General features: G+C 27.1%; 3 protein-coding genes across 3 annotated transcripts; 2 read left to right on the forward strand and 1 right to left on the reverse strand.

Annotated features, from left to right (window-relative positions):
• Positions 1-767: 767 nt before the first annotated feature.
• On the reverse strand, positions 768-1067 carry HMGB2 (high mobility group protein B2, putative; the record flags this gene model as incomplete). Its single annotated transcript, XM_029003538.1, has 1 exon — positions 768-1067. One exon carries the CDS (start codon positions 1065-1067, stop codon positions 768-770), a length of 300 nt encoding a protein of 99 aa, XP_028860474.1.
• Positions 1068-8767: 7700 nt separating this feature from the next.
• On the forward strand, positions 8768-10297 carry PmUG01_05032800 (conserved protein, unknown function; the record flags this gene model as incomplete). The annotated part of the gene is made up of 1 exon (XM_029003539.1): positions 8768-10297. The coding sequence occupies one exon, from the start codon at positions 8768-8770 to the stop codon at positions 10295-10297; it is 1530 nt and encodes a 509-aa protein (XP_028860475.1).
• Positions 10298-15655: 5358 nt separating this feature from the next.
• Positions 15656-18195, forward strand: PmUG01_05032900 (zinc finger protein, putative; the record flags this gene model as incomplete). The annotated part of the gene is made up of 2 exons (XM_029003540.1): positions 15656-17416; positions 18118-18195. 2 exons carry the CDS (start codon positions 15656-15658, stop codon positions 18193-18195), a joined length of 1839 nt encoding a protein of 612 aa, XP_028860476.1.
• Between the last annotated feature and the right edge of the window lie 660 nt (positions 18196-18855).

Here is an 18855-nt window from a genome sequence, read left to right on the forward strand (position 1 = left end):
TACACACATACATACATATATACACACATACATACATATATACACACATACATACATATATACACACATACATACATATATACATACATACATATATACATACATACATACATACATAAATACATATATACGTACATACATAGATACATATATATATATATATATATACATACATACATACATACATAAATACATATATACATACATACATTCACCTATACATACCCACACATACATGTACATGCGTATACATATGTACATACACATACATATATATATATGCAAAATAAAAATAAACATTAAATCATATAAACCTACTACTTGATCTTAAAATAATAAAAAAAAAAAAAAAAAAACTTTATTTTTTTTTTTTTATAAATAAATGTATGTATATATATTTATATATACATATATGTAATACATATACACATACATATATACATACATATATACATACATATATGTAATACATATATACATATACATAGCAGTATATATGGACTTAATTGTAAAAAAAATTTTTTTTTTTATATTATATAAACACATACATATAACCCATATGTATGTTTTGCTGTAAGTATTCACATGTATATACAAAGTATTTTTATTTATATAATAAATAGGTGAACACTTATTCTTCACTTCGTATTCTTAACTACTTATAATTCACTTCTTATGGTTTACTTCTTATTCCTAACTACTTATTCTTCTACTCATCGATTCTTATTCGTCAACTCTCACGTTGCACTTGTAATTCTTTTCCTTCTTTATTCTTTGTTTTTTTTTCTATATTCTTCTATTTCTTTAGAGTAACGAACTTTATCTAACTGCGCCTTCTTCTCATATGGTGACTTCTGAGCTGGACTTAGTTGACCCCAAGCTTCACCTACCAACTTCCCTACTTGTGCTACATCCTTTGCTAATTCTGGTCTTTCTTTTATTATTTCTAATCTTTTGTCCTTAACGTAAAACATATATGCTGACAAGGCTCTCTTTGGAGCTAATGGATCTTTTTTCTTTTTTTTATTCTGTTTTTTTAAAACTTTCTTTTGAGTTTTCGTTGCCATTTTTTATGACCTGAAAATGGGGGGAGATGGTTAAAAGGGAAAAAAAAAAAAAATGAATAGCAATAAAAAAAAATATAATTAAAAAAATAGCTACCAAAAAAAAAAAAAAAAAATGAACAGCAATAAAAAAGGAAATAAAAGGAACAGCAATAAAAAAGGAAATAAAAGGAACGGCAATAAAAAAAGTAAAATAAAAGGAACGGCAATAAAAAAGTAAAATAAAAGGAGCGGCAATAAAAAAAGTAAAATAAAAGGAGCGGCAATAAAAAAAGTAAAATAAAAGGAACGGCAATAAAAAAAGTAAAATAAAAGGAACGGCAATAATTAAAAGTAAAAAATAAAACAAAATAAAGAAGAATGACTAAAAATATATTATATTAAAAAGGCATAAAAACGGGATGTCTCTTGTGCTCATTTGTGCAATTATTCATTCATAAATATTCAAATAGAATAAAGGCAGGGAGGGCCCTTGTAGAACGACGGAATAATAAGTCACAAGTATATAATACATCGGATGGGGGAGCTTACAGGCATATTATGCCTGTATGTATGTATGTATGTATATATATATATATATATATATATATATATATATATATATATATATGAAGCGTTGCAAAAGCATGATAGTTCTTTTTTTTTTTTTTTTTATAAATAGCTAAACAAACAAACAAAAAAATAAAAAGCTTATGAAAGAAAAAAAAAAAAACAAGAGAAATAAAACCATTAGAAATGTAGAATTTAGCTAGTTAAAAAAAAAAAAAAATTAAAAACAGTCAACTATACACATATTACGTTAAAAAGTTGTGTTTACCATAATACATAATTGATATGAAAAGGACGTTTAAGAATCAACGAAATATATGCAAATGTGAACGAATATAAACAAATACGAAAAATAATATATATATATATATATATATAATACATGATTGCATGGTACATATATACACACGAACGAAAATTACCGTAACTTTATGCAATTTAACGCGTGGGACTTGCACAAAGACACATAAAACATAACTACATGACGAACGAATGTAATGTATAGAAAATGTATGTAGCTTGTTTTATTTTAAAACTTCTATTCACAACAAAAAGGAGAAGTAAACAAGAGGATATAAAACAAAAATAATAGTTCCTCGAAGAAATAAATAAACATGGCACAACAAGGAAGGAAAACACGCAACATAAAGCACAGCCATGCATATATACATATATATATATATATACATACACGTAACACATACATACATTCATAAGATCAAATATACAAAAACGACGTGGGCGCACAAATTACATATGCAAGCGTGTAAGTTTCCCACGAGGAAGCAAAGTATGCATTTGAAAGTATTTCTATACGCATAGATATGCATGTATGTATATATATATGGATATACTTATGTGGAACTCATTATATATGAAACGAATCATAATATATTGTTTAACATGTAAACATATGCTGATGTACAATACGGCAATCTGTCATAAAATTAAAATATCCATAACGTATATATACATATGTATATGTATACTTACATATATGTATATGTATCTCATGAATACGTTTATATATGTATACGCTAAATACAAATAATATAATATGAAGCAAAGGTACAAAATAACTATAACATACATAGTGGTCCTTACGTATATTATACATCCGTATGTATGTATATATGTATGTATATATGTATGTATATATGTATGTATATATGTATGTATATATGTATGTATGTATATATGTATATATGTATGTATATATGTATGTATATATGTATGTATATATGTATGTATATATGTATGTATGTATATATGTATATATGTATATATGTATATATGTACGTATATATGTACGTATATATGTATATATGTATGTATATATGTGTGTATATATGTATGTATGTATATACGTGTATATTTATATATACATAAAAAGCTTTCGTTCTTTCATTTTTACCTTTTTTTTTTTAATTATTTAATATTTGATTAAAATAAAAATTTCAAAAATACTTAAGTTGTTATGAGGAAATTAATGAGTTGTGATTATTACAATATTATAACTTATGTTTAAATAAAAATATTCTTATAAATATGATTGTTGGAAATTTTTTAAAACTTTAAATGAATTAATGAAAAAAAAAAAAAGAAACAAATTATTTTTAACATTAATAATAATAATTATTTAATTTTATTTTAATTTTATTTTTATTTAATTTTAATTTCATTAATGTATTAAATAAGTGCTTATTTTTTAATTTTAATGTATTTAAAAAAAAAAAAATTTAAGTACTGAGGAGTAGGACTTACTAATTACTACATTAAAATATATATATATATATAAATATATATATATATAAATATATATATATATATATATATATACATATACATATACATATACATATACATATACATATACATATACATATACATATACATATACATATACATATACATATACATATACATATACATATACATATACATATACATATACATATACATATACATATACATATACATATACATATACATATACATAAACATATACATATACGTATACATATACATATATATATACATATATATATACAACGTAAACAATGTTGCTTTAAAAAAAAAAAATTGTAACCTTGTTTTTTATGTATATATATACATAAGTACATATATGTACATATAGTATATGTATATTTATATATATTTTACTTGTATACTCCGTTTTATATACTTACATATGCAATAACGTCAACAAGAGTATGTACGTATACATGTATTCATACATATATAAGTGTATATATATAAATGTACATATATAAATTATATATATATATATATATATATATATATATATATATTTTATTTTATACAATAGGGGGAAACGATATTTTTACAAGAAAAAAAAAAAATTGAGGGTTATTCACATACGTATATAATATATTATATATGTTTTTATATACGTATTACTGCTGCTTGTCGTTAAAAGGCTCTTGTTGCAGTAAAGGTATTACATATATAAGAATGACTAATTTTCATGCATGTATTAAACACCGAAATTATGTATTTTTCATGTTTATATAAAGGAAATAAAATATATATATAAATATATGAGTACAAATATACGTTTACGTATATATATACATATTGCTTTAATTTTTATGTTTTTATTAGCTACTAATTTTTTTTTTCGTCCTACGACGAGTTAATGATTTATATATGGCATATTAATATACGTATTTAATTGAATATGGTATGTTTATATGTTCGTATATTTTAATATGTTTGTATATATGTATATATATATATATACATATATACATACATTATTACAAACATATGTATTTTTTTTTGCGCAGTTTATAAAAGTGCAAATTATGCTGTACCCGTGTAAGATAAATAATTGATATGAGACGAAAGATTATATTTATTTTAAGTTTTAAAATTTTCATTTAATTTTACATGGGTGTTTATAAGGCAGATTGTACAAGGGAACGACAAATGCTTGTACGTAATTGTAAGTTCTATGTATGCATATATATATATATATATATATATATATATATGTATTCATTTAAATGTATTTGTTTATATGTACGTGCGTAAACGTACATTCGTTTGTGTATGCATCCATATGCACCTATGTATAGTTATATGTATAAGAATACTAGCCTTTTTTTATAAACATGTATAGGCTTTTACGAAATGAAATTTTGTTCATATATGTATATACATATATGTATATACATATATATATATATATGTATATATATGTATATATAAATACACGTTTATTTGCCTATACATATGGCTCTTCGATGCGATTGTAAATGATTGTGTGTTTGAACACCATCGGCTTTTATTAAAAAGGGTGTCTCAATACTTTTAAGGAAAATGCATTTTTCCCCCCGAATTAGTATTATTGTGTGTACATGAATATATAACATGTGCATGTGTACATGTATATATATTTATATATTGTGTATAAGTACACACATATGACATATGTTAATGTGCCGGAAAAGCTTAGCAATTAATTAAAAGCACCTCTCGGAATGCTTCATTTAGAGCGGTATTTAATATTTATAATAGTTGTGTATGTATTTACTTTTACCTTTTTATTTCCCCCATGTTCTTACCAAAAAAAAAAAAAAAAAAAAAAAAAAAGAAAAAAAAATGAAGCAATGAATGCAGTAAAAAATAAAAATGCGACGAAGGTGTAGCTCACGATACCTATAAAATGCAATGATATATACTGTTATGCTGTGGAACATTTCCCTTTGTAATTATTTCCAGTAGTTACAAAATATGTCGTTTAAATAGGAATATATGTTTTTACTATATTTTTAAGAACATTTAATAACTGGGTCTTTTTAACGCAGTAAAATCGGTTGAACCGAAATCTGCTAAGTATTTAAAAGGAAAAATAAAAAAAATAATATTAAAAAAAATAATATTAAAAAATAATATTAAAATAATTTTAAAAAATAATATTAAAATAATATTAAAAAATAATATTAAAATAATATTAAAAAATAATATTAAAATAATATTAAAATAATTTTAAAAAATAATATTAAAAAATAATATTAAAAAATAACAAGGTTGAAGTAAATCTTGTTGCCCATTTTATATACTTCATTTTATTTTAACCCCATGTAGAAATGCTAAAATTGACAGAAGCGTTTTCATTGTTTTGCATATGTGTGTGTGACTAGTGTGCTAGTGCTGTTTCTTCCGTGTATACAATGTAGAAAATGTTCTCTGATATTTTAGTGTAATTTAAAATGCTTTAACGGCAAGAAGAGCAGTTACGTGGCAACACAGACTTAACAACATACCATCATAATAATTATTTTCGCTGTTGCACACTACTCATTAAATTATTGTTATGTCTGTGACCATATTACGTGTGTGCATACGTGTATAACACATATGAACTATGAGAAGAGCAAAAAGAACGGAGAGATCATATATAAGACAAAAAAATTTACAAAAAAAAAATTTACCATTTTGAAATACAAAATACCCCTCTTTGGCAGTATTATATTTCGGCATTTTAGATGGAAAGTTTATTGAAGATCTTGTTAAAATGTGTTAAACAGTTTTTATATTATATATCGTTTTATGTTTTCTTCTTTTTTTTGAACATTTTTGTATCCTTTTTTATGTGTAATGGATATACAATTATAGTTACTCCTTTTTTTGTCAACTTATTTAAATATTCTGAACATGTTCATTTTTTTTTTTTTTTTATTTATATTAAAAATGTTCAGAATGCTCAAATGCATGAATTTGTTTCCATAAAAAAGGCCAATAAAATGGTTGGGGCTTGGGTTAACGCGTACAATAAAAGTAATAATAGTAGTAGTAATAATGAGGAATATATATATATATATATATATTACCACGTTAGTGCGACAATATTGAATAAATGTGTATATGTTTACACAACTAGGTAGCAAAAAAAAAAAAAGAGAGTGTGGATCCATTGAAGTTACATTTTTTTCATTTTCAAACGTCCTTATTTGAATGATTATTTAAAAGAATAAAAATAAAGGCATTCATATTTTTTCCTAACTGAACCAAATCAAAGAGATTATAACACAGTATTTTTTCAACGCCTTATTTTATTGTGTCAATAGGTGGAACATATATATTCCTAACGTACTTACAAAGAAATAAAAAAATAAAAATAGAGCGTTTGTTTAGATTTTTCTGCAACCGGATGAGGGAATACAATTGGGGTATTCACCTATAAGTACATAATTATATGCATATATATATATATATATATACTGTTGCGTATGAATGTGTACATATATTATATGCGTTTACATGGACAATCCACGTACAACTTGAATTTTCTAAATAAGAATAAAAAGCAATTACCATGGGATACTGCCGAAAAGATAGAAGCAAATGCAAAATGAAAGTTAAGCATAAGTCCTCAAAACAGTAACTCAACTTGATAGAATAATTTGGTTAAGTGTTAAAAGATAGAGAAAAAAAAAAATTACAAAAAAGATAAAATAAGGCTTGGAAAAACGAAAAAATGTGTTCTCTTGATGCCTTGCATGTGCACATGCACGTATACATGCGTATATGTAAGAACCTATGTACGTATTTATGTATTTATGTATTTGTATATATATATATATATATATATTTATATTTATATTTATATTTATTTATTTAATTTAACTGAAGCAAAAAAAAAAAAAAAAAAAAAAGGAAAAATATTCCACCTCGATTAATCCTATTTGCTCCCGTAACATAAAATTGATATTTCTATAGTTGAGTAAGAAATGAAAAGATGTTAATATATATTATATTATGTCATATAGCCCCTTTCGATTTTTCAAATAAAAAAATAAAATAAATAAAAATATATATATAAATAAAAATATAAATATAAATATAAATACAAATAAAAATATAAATACAAATAAAAATATAAATACAAATAAAAATATAAATAAAAATGTAAATATTTTGACTTCATAGAATATATAGTAGTTATAAACTGTTCTTTCCTTACTAGAAATTAAATGAAAATAAAATTTTCAAAGTTAGATAAAGAGCAGTATAGTAATACATATTAATTTAATTTATCTTATTTCATATCATCTTTACCATGATTTAATTATTTGAAAGTTTGCCTTTATAAAACTAAGAACGTAAATATACATAAGTATATACAAGTATAAGTCAGCGTATGTTAATGTTTACATTTCCGTATTATACATAAATTCTTCTACCGCATAACTTCTTATTTTCTAATGGCAAATTAATAATACAGGATATTTTATTGTGAGGTTTTATTTTTCATCTAACACAATTACATAGTCCCTTTTTTTTTTTATTTTTTTTTTATTTTACATGTATAGAAACGTGCATATTTATTCTAACTGACCACGTTGAATTGCGTATTCGTGCATCATTTTATACATTAGTTAATACCTATGAATGAATATATCCACGTATATATTTACGTGTATCTAAGTCTATATCTACATATCTACATATCTACATATCTACATATCTACATATACATATATATATATATATATATATATACGCATGTTTACTTGTAGAAGGAATGCATATGAGGATTTTTCCGCTTTTCCTTTAATTTATTACATATAATAGATACATTATTAGTTCATTCACTCTGCATATAGGCATACATTTACGAGTTCATATATACATGTACATGTGTATGTATCCATACGCGCATAATTAGAGACCGCCAGTTCCTGTCATCTTCCTTAAAGTCAGCATAATTTAAATTTCTTTTTTTTATTTTTAAAAACTCAGAGTTTTTTAATATATAAGGAGCTCGTAGTACAGCAGTGTGACAGAGTTAATCGTTGAGTATATAATGTACATGCTTTATCAGTAACATATGCGCATTTTTTTTTCCATTCTGTAAAATAAGAAAAAGAGGAAAAAAAAAGAAGGTTGCGTATTGTTCTGGAAATTTTAAAAGAAAAAAGAAGAGAAAATAAAGAAAAAAAAAAAAAAGAGTACAGAAAAAAGAGAAAATAAAAAAGAAGAGAAAATAAAGAAAAAAAAAAAAAAAAGTAAAAAAAAAAAAAAAAAAAAAAAAAAAAAAAAAAAAAAGAAAAAAAAAAAAAAAAAGAGAAAAAAGAAAAATACATACGAACATGTCATTTGATATAAAGCCGAAATGATTGATCATGTTTAACGCCCTTTTCAAAAGTAAAAACAAACCGGCTGATGAGTTAACGTCGACAAAAGAAAATATCGAATCGAATAAGAGAAGACCTGACAGTACAGATTATTATAACAGGAGTGATGTAGAGGTGGATGGGAATAATAATAATAATGATGAGAGTGACAAAGGAAAAATCAAAAACAATGTAGAAGTATATGAACAAAGTATACAAGGTAAGGAAACAGAAGTATTATCGTATAACGAACATCGAAATGACGAAAATAATGATTGTATAGAAAATAATTATGAACAAAGGAGTAAAGAAAAATCGATAGACAGGAACAGCGAAAAAAGACATGAAATGAACAATGATGAAAATAATGTTGTTATAGATAGCATAAATGAAATAATGAATGTGAGCTCAAGTTTTAGTTCAATTGATAGGAGCAGCAATCATCAGAGGAGCAAACACCGCAGAAGGAGAAGAAGTAGAGACAGAAAGAGACATAGAAGTAGGGGTAGGAGGAGACACAAAAGTACGTCTAGAAGTAGGGATAGAAGTAGGGATAGAAGTAGGGGTAGAAGTAGGGATAGAAGTAGGGATAGAAGTAGGGGTAGAAGTAGGGGTAGAAGTAGGGGTAGAAGTAGGGGTAGAAGTAGGGGTAGAAGTAGGGGTAGAAGTAGGGGTAGAAGTAGGGACAGAGACAAAGACATGCATAGACACAGGCACAGACATAGGCACAGGCAAAGAAGCCGGGATAGGCATAGGAGCAGGGATAGGCATAGGAGCAGGGATAGGCATAGGAGCAGGGATAGGCATAGGAGCAGGGATAGGCAAAGAAGCCGGGATAGGCATAGAAGCAGGGATAGGCATAGGAGCAGGGATAGGCATAGAAGAACGTCAAGTAATGCTCTTCAAAGGTATAGCACAAACAGGGGAAGCAACAGAAGGAGTAACGAAGAGAGCAATAGAGGGAGTGTTCTCAGTTCGAGTGTTTTTCCAAAGAGTGAAAAAAGAAGGAGAAGCATTTCGTTTGGACAGAATGATGATGCAAGGGATAGGGATGAAGCAGTTAACACTAATGTGAACAGTAATAGTAATATTAATAGTAATACAATTGCGCAAAGGGTAAGAGGGGGATATAACACAAATAATGAGTCGAATGAAACGAATGGTCCCAATGAATTGAACGAATTGCCAGAACTATATGATTTTGATGAGGATCACTGGAAAAATAAACGCATCAGAAAGGATCTAGTACAAAATAATCATCTCACATATTCGATGTTAAACAGAAATAAAGAATTGCCGCAATTGTCAAATGACAAAGAAAAGAAGGAGGATAGTTTATCAGAGAACAGTGATATTGAAGATTTGTCTGAAGGTCAACTGTTAAAAAGACTTATGGGTATAAGCGAATTTGCATCGACAGATAATAAATGTCATAATGAAACGGACATTTCAGGCATTAACAGAAGAACAAAAAGAAAATATAGACAGTACATGAACAGGAGGGGTGGATTCAATAGACCATTATCCCCTGCCTTCTAGATCATGTTGTCATGGTACTGTGGCATATCATTATAACGTAGTTTATAGTAATCTAAAGTAGTATATGGAGGAGAGGTATGATTGCTCGAGCACGCTGACCTGCACATTTGCTAGTACTAACTAGAAGCACGAACAACAGTGTATACCCCCCCCCCTCTCCACCCCTTATATGCTATTACACCATTTGATTATGTATCGTCGAAAGTCTTTATTTAGAACCTTTTGCGCTTAAAATGAATACTTTCTTCCACCATCCACGTACCAAGTTTTTATTTCTCTCCTTTTAAATTTGTTTTTAACGTTTAATTATTTTCTAACATATTTTTTATGTACTTTTGTGTGTATGTAATAATCATTTGACTGTGTAACCGTGTATATCTGTTTACATAAATTTTTTTTTTTTTTTTTTTTTTTTTTTGTTTAATGCAAAATTTGTTAATCATCTAAACACAGTAAAGCATAGCAGTTTCGCGAACATGCGAATAAATATATGCAATTGGAAAAAAAAAAAAAATGCAAAATAAATGCAAAGTAGATCTAAAAATTGTAAACGCGCTTCCAATATTTCTTAGTTTACAGTGAACTTCTATATATTGCACTGCTGTGTTATTGCAGCTAGTCATTGGCCATTGCGCCGCTGTGCTACTTTATATAGGGAAATATAAAGAAGTTATCACTTGTCGGGATGTGTTCTAATTTTAAGTGCGTAATATATCATATACACACATATACGAATTTACACATAAACCCATTACACACATACATACACATTTTTACATTTTTGTCCCTTTTTTTATAGGTCCTCCCATCAACAAATAAAGCTTGCACCTTGTGCTATAATAATTAGTTTATAAACATGTACAATATATATATGCATAGCCCTCATCACATCACGCGTTATTGCCTAAGTAGTTTTTATGATATCCCCTATTTCATGCAAAAAAATGAGCAAATTTTTTGATGTATTTTCTTCTTCTTTTTAGCTGAACAGGTTTGTTTGCTTAAGTTAACAAGAAGAAAAAAAACAAAAAAAAAAAAAAAAAAAAAGAATAAGAAAAAGAAAAATAAATTGCAACGGGCTTGAAGCATGTTTTTTAACAGGAAATGATGAAGCACTTCAAAAAATAAGTTTTTAACAACTTCTAAATTAATACGAATTTTTCAAACTCGTGTAGTTTTACATGCATGTGCTGATATGACCGCGTATTCGCTCATTCGTTAATTCGCTCGTTTGTGATTTCATATATTTTTTCCATTTTTTTTTTTTTTTTATGAACGCGGTAAAATTGTGGTTTGACAAATCAGGCACAGCATCTATGACCTATGGACTGCTACGCCCTTTTAGTCAAAATGGCAAAAAACAAAACGAAACAAAACAAAACAAAATCAAACAAAACAAAACAAAATCAAACAAAACAATATCAAACAGAACATAATCAAACAAAACAATATCAAACAAAACATAATCAAACAAAACAAAATCAAACAAAACAAAATCAAACAAAACAAAATCAAACAAAACAAAATCAAACAAAACATAATCAAACAAAACAATATCAAACAAAACAAAATCAAACAAAACAAGATCAAACAATACGTAGGGCATTGAGAACTCTTTCACATGTTAGTAGCTGCATAGTACATGGCTTAAGCAAAAGAGCAAACGAAAGAAAAAGCTTAATTAATACCGCTTTATTAAGCAATGCCATTTTTTAAAGAAAAATAGTTTATTCCATTGAGTAAAATTTAAATAAATAAATAAAAAAAAAAAAAAGTACTTCAATAAAACTCTTTTTCCTTCCTTTGAATTGGAATAAAAATATAGATAATATTTTAAAACAAAAAAAATAAAAAATAAAAAAAAAATGTATTTCTCCTATCAGAAGCCAAAAGGGCATGCGTTTCTTCCTTAGCATATTTTGAACATGCATAGAAGTACATGTATATTTTGGGAGCAATTAATTTTGGCTAGTATGTGTAGCGAATGTAGGCTGAACATTTTGTGCATACATGGATAACTACGAACTACATTTTTGCCATATGCTAATACATTTTGGAAATATGAAATAAATTGGTGTTAATGTTTATATGCTTATACGAACGTACTAATTTTAGTTCCCCTGTTTGGTCATGCAGATGTTCATCGTGTACTCCATTATGCTGCTTCTCCCAGTTGAAGAAGCTCATAATTTTTGTGTATTGAGCAACAAACTATCTCTCACTTTAAACACTTTGGTGCGATACGCATGATTTAACAAGAGTTTGTCCTTACAGAGGTTAGGAAAACGTGCATATTTAGAAAAAGGAAAATAAAAAAAAAATATATATATATATATATATGTATATGTATATATACACTCTTCTAAATGGTATGTGTTGTACTCCCACCCCACCTCTAACACACACACATGAACGCACATGCAAACAATTACGTACACATATAAACACATATACATGCAAACATATACCACTAATTATTGCCCTAATTACCGCTCGAATTGTTCTTTATGTAAATCGGGGAAAAGATCAGCATGCACTACCATTTTTAAAATATGCAAAAATATTTAGGTATGTGCATATATATGTACATATACATACACACATATATGTGTATACATTTTTTCCGTACACATTTCTACACATTCAAACAAAAACTTGTACACTCCTCATTTGTGCTTTTTTAAAAAAATATACTCTTCTAAGTACAAAAAAAATGAAAAATGTTTTTCCTTTTAGCTATATATAATAGTTTTTACTGCATAAAAATCCGAAACGTAAAAGAAGATTTACGAGAAATTAATCTTATTTTCCAAAGTGGAAAAAATAAAAAAAGAAAAGAAAAAACGATAAAACATAGAATAAAATAAAAAGGACAAAAAAAAAAAAAAAAAAAAAAAAAAATAAAGTAAAAGAAAAAATAAAGTGAAATGAGAAAAATAAATTAAAAAGGGAATAATAAAACAAAATAAAGCGGAATAAAGGAAATAAAGCGAAGTACGGTAAATCAAAATAGGAGAACACGAAGCAGCGGAAAACGCGCTGGGTGAGGTGACGGAAGAACAAGAAAAGAAAAGAAAAAAAAGGAATTTTAATCCATACATGGTTTTCTGTAAACTTTTACAAAAGTTGAAAATATTAAGCATACTTGTATAAGTTAAAATTTACGCTTTTCTCCCCTTCTTACTGTTGTAGTTTCCATTTGTTCTGTTCTTACAACTGTTCTTGTAACTGTTTACACTAGCTTATGGTTCAACGCTTTTTTTTTTTTTTTTTTTTTTTTTTTTTTTTTTACATGCCCGCTTGGGAATTAAGATGCACTGGGGGGGGGGAAAAATCGAGTAGGAAATGAATAAAAAGAAGTGTAAAAAGAGGTTTAAAAAAGGTTTAAAAAAGATTAAAAATAGATTAACAAAACAGATTAACAAAACAGATTAACAAAATAGATTGACAAAATAGATTGACAAAATAGATTGACAAAATAGATTGACAAAATAGATAAATAAAATATATTAAAACCAGATTAAAAACCATCAGAAAAAGGAAGAAAAGCGAACAAAAAAGAATAAAAAAATAAACTCAAAAAGGACATTTAAAAAAAAAAAAAAAAATTAACAAAAGAAAAAAATATATCAGAAAAAATGTGTAAAAAAAAAAACGAAAAAAGGAGTAAAAAAAAAAAAAAAAAAAAAAAAAAGCCGAAAAAATGAGTAAGTAAAAAAGCCGAAAGAATGAGTAAGCAAAAAAGCCGAAAAAAAGATTTAAAAAAAAGAAAAAAGAAAAAAGAAAGCTCTAAAAAGAGAAAACAAAATTTTTTATGGAAAATTAAGTAAACATAATTGTTAACACAAAAACGTGCTTATAAAACTTTAATCATATGTATATACATATATATTTACACATGTATACAAATATTAATTCATTTTTATGTATCCGAACTCGTTTGAATTTATCTCAACTCGTTTGAATTTATCTCAACTCGTTTGAATTTATCTCAACTCGTTTGAATTTATCACAACTCGTTTGAATTTATCTCAACTCGTTTGAATTTATCACAACTCGTTTAAATTTATCTCAACTCGTTTGAATTTATCACAACTCGTTTGAATTTATCACAACTCGTTTGAATTTATCTCAACTCGTTTGAATTTATCTCAACTCATTTGAATTTATTTCAGCTCATCATATTCCACTAGTCGAGAAAATTTAAAAATGTAAACAAAGCATTCATTAGCTTAATATTGTGTTGTTAGTTCTATATTTTTTTTGTAAAATTGCTCGTTCGAATTTTTTGGTTTATTGCTTATAAAAATCTTCTTTTTTTCATTTTATAACCATTTCTGTTTTTTCCATTTTTTTCTATCTTTTTCTCGTTTTTTCCATTTTTTTCTATCTTTTTCTCGTTTTTTACATTTTTTCCATTTTTTCAATTATTTCCATTTTATCCATTTTTTCCATTTTTTCTTTTTTATTTCCCTTTTTTTGCTCATTCCATTTTTCGTTTTTCTTTTCTGCCCCACTTTCCTGGCTTGACCCCCTTATAGCAAACACGTTGTGCTATCTGCTTTTAATTTTGTTTTATTTTATTTTTTATAATATTTCTTTCGAATTGTTTTTTTTTTTTTTTTTTTCTTTTTTATTTCGCCCTTTATGGTTAACTATATTTTAATAATTTTTTTTTTTTTCCTTCAAGTTTATAAAGCTCTATAACTTAAGAGGGTAACTCTTTAATTTTTTTTGTTTTACGTGCGTATGTATGGGTAGCTGTGTAGGCATATGTATGTGTAGCTGTGTAAGCATATGTATGTGTAGCTGTGTAAGCATATGTATGTGTAGCTGTGTAAGCATATGTATGTGTAGCTGTGTAAGCATATGTATGTGTAGCTGTGTAAGCATATGTATGTGTAGCTGTGTAAGCATATGTATGTGTAGCTGTGTAAGCATATGTATGTGTATATGTTTATATGCTCACTTGTGCAAACGTATGTATGTGATAGCGCAATGCGTGACTGCACACATTTACTGCCATTTTCTACTTACGTGCATAAAACAGCTCTTTTTTTTATTCCCTGAGTGAACGTATAACTTCAACTCTCTGGTTGTCCATCTGCCCATATACACGCACAAGTACAAACACAAGAGCATACGCCCACACGTATGCATACGTAGATAGGTACGTACATGTGTGCGCATGTTTGTTACCCATATTGCGATTTCTTTTACATGCTGCCGCACTCCACGTTTTGAGTACTTGTTTACTCACTTCCAACCAGCGTAACCACTTCCAATCAGTATAACCACCTCCAATCAGCATAACCACCTCCAATCAGAGTAGTCACTTCCAGTTTATTTAATTCCAGTATGGCATGCTCACCGCTGCTGAGTGAAGAGGACTTATATCGATTTAGGACTAAGCAATGCTTACGATTAGCTAAAGGAATGTGCAAGTTTGGGGTTGACAGGTGTCAATACAGTCATAATGGCGAGTGGATAAGGAGAAGCCCGTACTATATATCTTTACCTTCTTACCTTAGGTATATTCCTGTATCATGTCCATTCTTCATAAAAAATGTAAATAACAACAATAATGAACAAGATAAAGAGAAAAAGAATACTATTATAAAAAATAGTGTATTTCTGACTAACAAAGATGGAAGTGTAAATAATAATTTTTATAAATATATTGAAGAAACAAATATTCATAAATGCCCTTTAGGTGTAGAATGTCCATTAGCACATAGTAAAGATGAAATAGAGTATCACCCTCTTGTTTATAAAACGAAAAGATGTGAAAATTATAAACATGCTAATTGTAATAGGTATTACTGTCCTAATTTACATGGATTAGCTGAACAAAGAAAGATTAAACAATATTTTATTCCATTTTCAAATAAAATTCATATTCCACATTATCCAAATGTTACTATAGTTAATAAAATACAGTATGGCTCATTCAAAGGGCAAAATCAAATTAACTCTTCCGATAAAAAGGACATCATAATACGACCCTTTAATTCATGTTCTTATGATTTTCATTTTATGCATGTGAGTGAGAGAGACTCTAATATAGACGAGAGTATGAAATATGGAGTGAACAGTAGTATTATGGAGAACATAAAACATAACATGGTGAAAAGCAGTACGAATAATAATAAGGGATACGTTAATAGTTATAATACTAGTAACAGCTACAATCGAAAGGAAGAATATAGAATAGTGCCAAATGGTGGGGGGAAGGACCGAAAAATTAAAGATTTCAAAAGCAATTCAATTAATGTACCATGTGATGAAAAGAATATAGTGAAGACAAGAGGAACCAGCTATTCTACGGGATATCCCATTTGGTGTTCCTACATATTAAAGAACAATGGAAATTCGTTATCAAAAAAAAAAAAAAAAAATTCTATTTTTAGTTATTTGAATAATTATGATGATGATAAATCTAAGTTATATTTGCACATATTAAACAAGTTTCCATACTTGTTTAATTTGAATGTTACTGACATTCATTCGAACAGCAGTTACTTGGGACCAGTAAACATGACCAAGTTGCCAAATCGTTCAGTTTTGGACGATAATACTACGAGTGTACTTCATGCCAAAAACAATGCCAGAGCCATGTTTGACCCAGTCATCATTGATGGAGATACTCCTGGAACAACTCCTTCCTCTGCAGCCGGATGTAGTAGAGAAAACATTTTCTCTAAATTTTCTGCAAAGGCAGATGGAGTAACGGATGCCGACAGGAGGGAAGAAATACAATATGAAATGTTTGAAGAGAAAACTAAACATTTATTTTTAAACAACACATATTACGATATAATAAACCATATTTTAAAAAAAAATTTAGAAATTACGAGAAATAAAATAAAACATGAACACAACTCATCAAGTGCATTAATCGACTTAGATAATTCTCAAAAAAACTGTTCAAATGATCTTGTTAATTTGGAATTTATTAAACGTTGCACAAGTCAAAAAGGGAACACGGATGAGATACAAATTGAATCGTATGACAGCTTTTTAAATTTATTAAGCTATGTACTATGCTTGCTTTATTTTACAACAAATTCAAGAGCACATTCCTCATTCGACTTGTATGCACAGCAGCTGGCCAAACATGTAAAATGAACTTAAAAAGAAAAGTGCCGAGGCAAACTACATACATAAACGTCAATATGAGCGCATATATACATATATATATACATTCATATGAACTTCATATGTATCCGTGCACCTACACTTCTTGTGTTTACCCATTTAGGGCGAAGAAATGCAAGAGAAATTGCTTATTTTGTCTCATGGCAAATATTTCTATTGTTCTTCATATCTGCCTTAGTGTGCACAGTTACACGTACCTACGAATTCGTTTATTTATTTGTTTATTCATTTATTAATGTATCTATTTATATATGTATTCATTTATATATTTGTTCATTTGTTCATCTGTTCATTTGTTCATTTGTTCATTTGTTCATTTGTTCATCTGTTCATTTGTTCATTTGTTCATCTGTTCATTTGTTCATTTGTTCATTTGTTCATTTGTTCATTTGTTCATTTGTTCATCTGTTCATCTGTTCATCTGTTCATCTGTTTATTTGTTCATTTGTTCATCTGTTCATCTGTTCATCTGTTCATTTGCTTATTTGTTTATTTGCTTATTTATTTTTTTATTTTTTATTTTTTTTTTTAATATTTATATTTTGGCTAGCTGAGATATATTCAAATGAAAGCTCCTTTTGTGTTTGTTTTTTCTCCTGCATTCTGACATGTACATACGTACACTCATGTGTGCATATTTTTTTTTTTTTCTCCCCTTTTAGCTACATAGTGAAAGCAAGAAAATGAGGGACTTTTCCATGGGAACAAATATGAACAAAGCGGTAAAAGAACTATTTTAGATTAACTCAGAATCTTTTACTTTAAGCAATAAAGAGGAAACGTTTTGCAGAAAATTTTATTCAAAGGTATACACATGCTAATGTTATAAATAGTGGTGATATATATATATATATATATATTTTTTTTATTATTTTTATTTTTTTTCTGCTCGTTCATAAGTTATACAAAGGATGAAATGTTATGGAGCAATATAAAAATGAGGGTACCTTCAGTGTACCTTTAGTGTATCTTTATTATGTTGATTTCTATGGATTAGTAATGTACATATATGTACATATATATATGTATACACACTTAAACTTTTCAATTTTTATTTCTGCTTCATTATTAGTTAATTTTGTTTTTTGGTATCCTTCCTTTTAAACGAAATTAAAATTATATTCGTATATATATAATACATGAGCACATAAGCACATAAGCACACAGTTCACTGTAAAAAAGCTAATTTTTAATTTGTGACATGTTCAGGAAATTAAAAAGATTATGTTATCTCAATCCTTTCTTCAATTTGAAGCATACAAGAATTATATGAGGAGTTAGGAGAGGTCTTAAAATGATGTATTCATAAATAAAGGAAATATTAATTAGTACTTCTTATACAAAAAAAAAAAAAAAAATATATTAAGTTTTTTAATTTAATTATACTTCACATTTGTGCT

This window comes from Plasmodium malariae (assembly GCF_900090045.1).
Source record: "Plasmodium malariae genome assembly, chromosome: 5".
Lineage (NCBI taxonomy): Eukaryota > Apicomplexa > Aconoidasida > Haemosporida > Plasmodiidae > Plasmodium > Plasmodium malariae.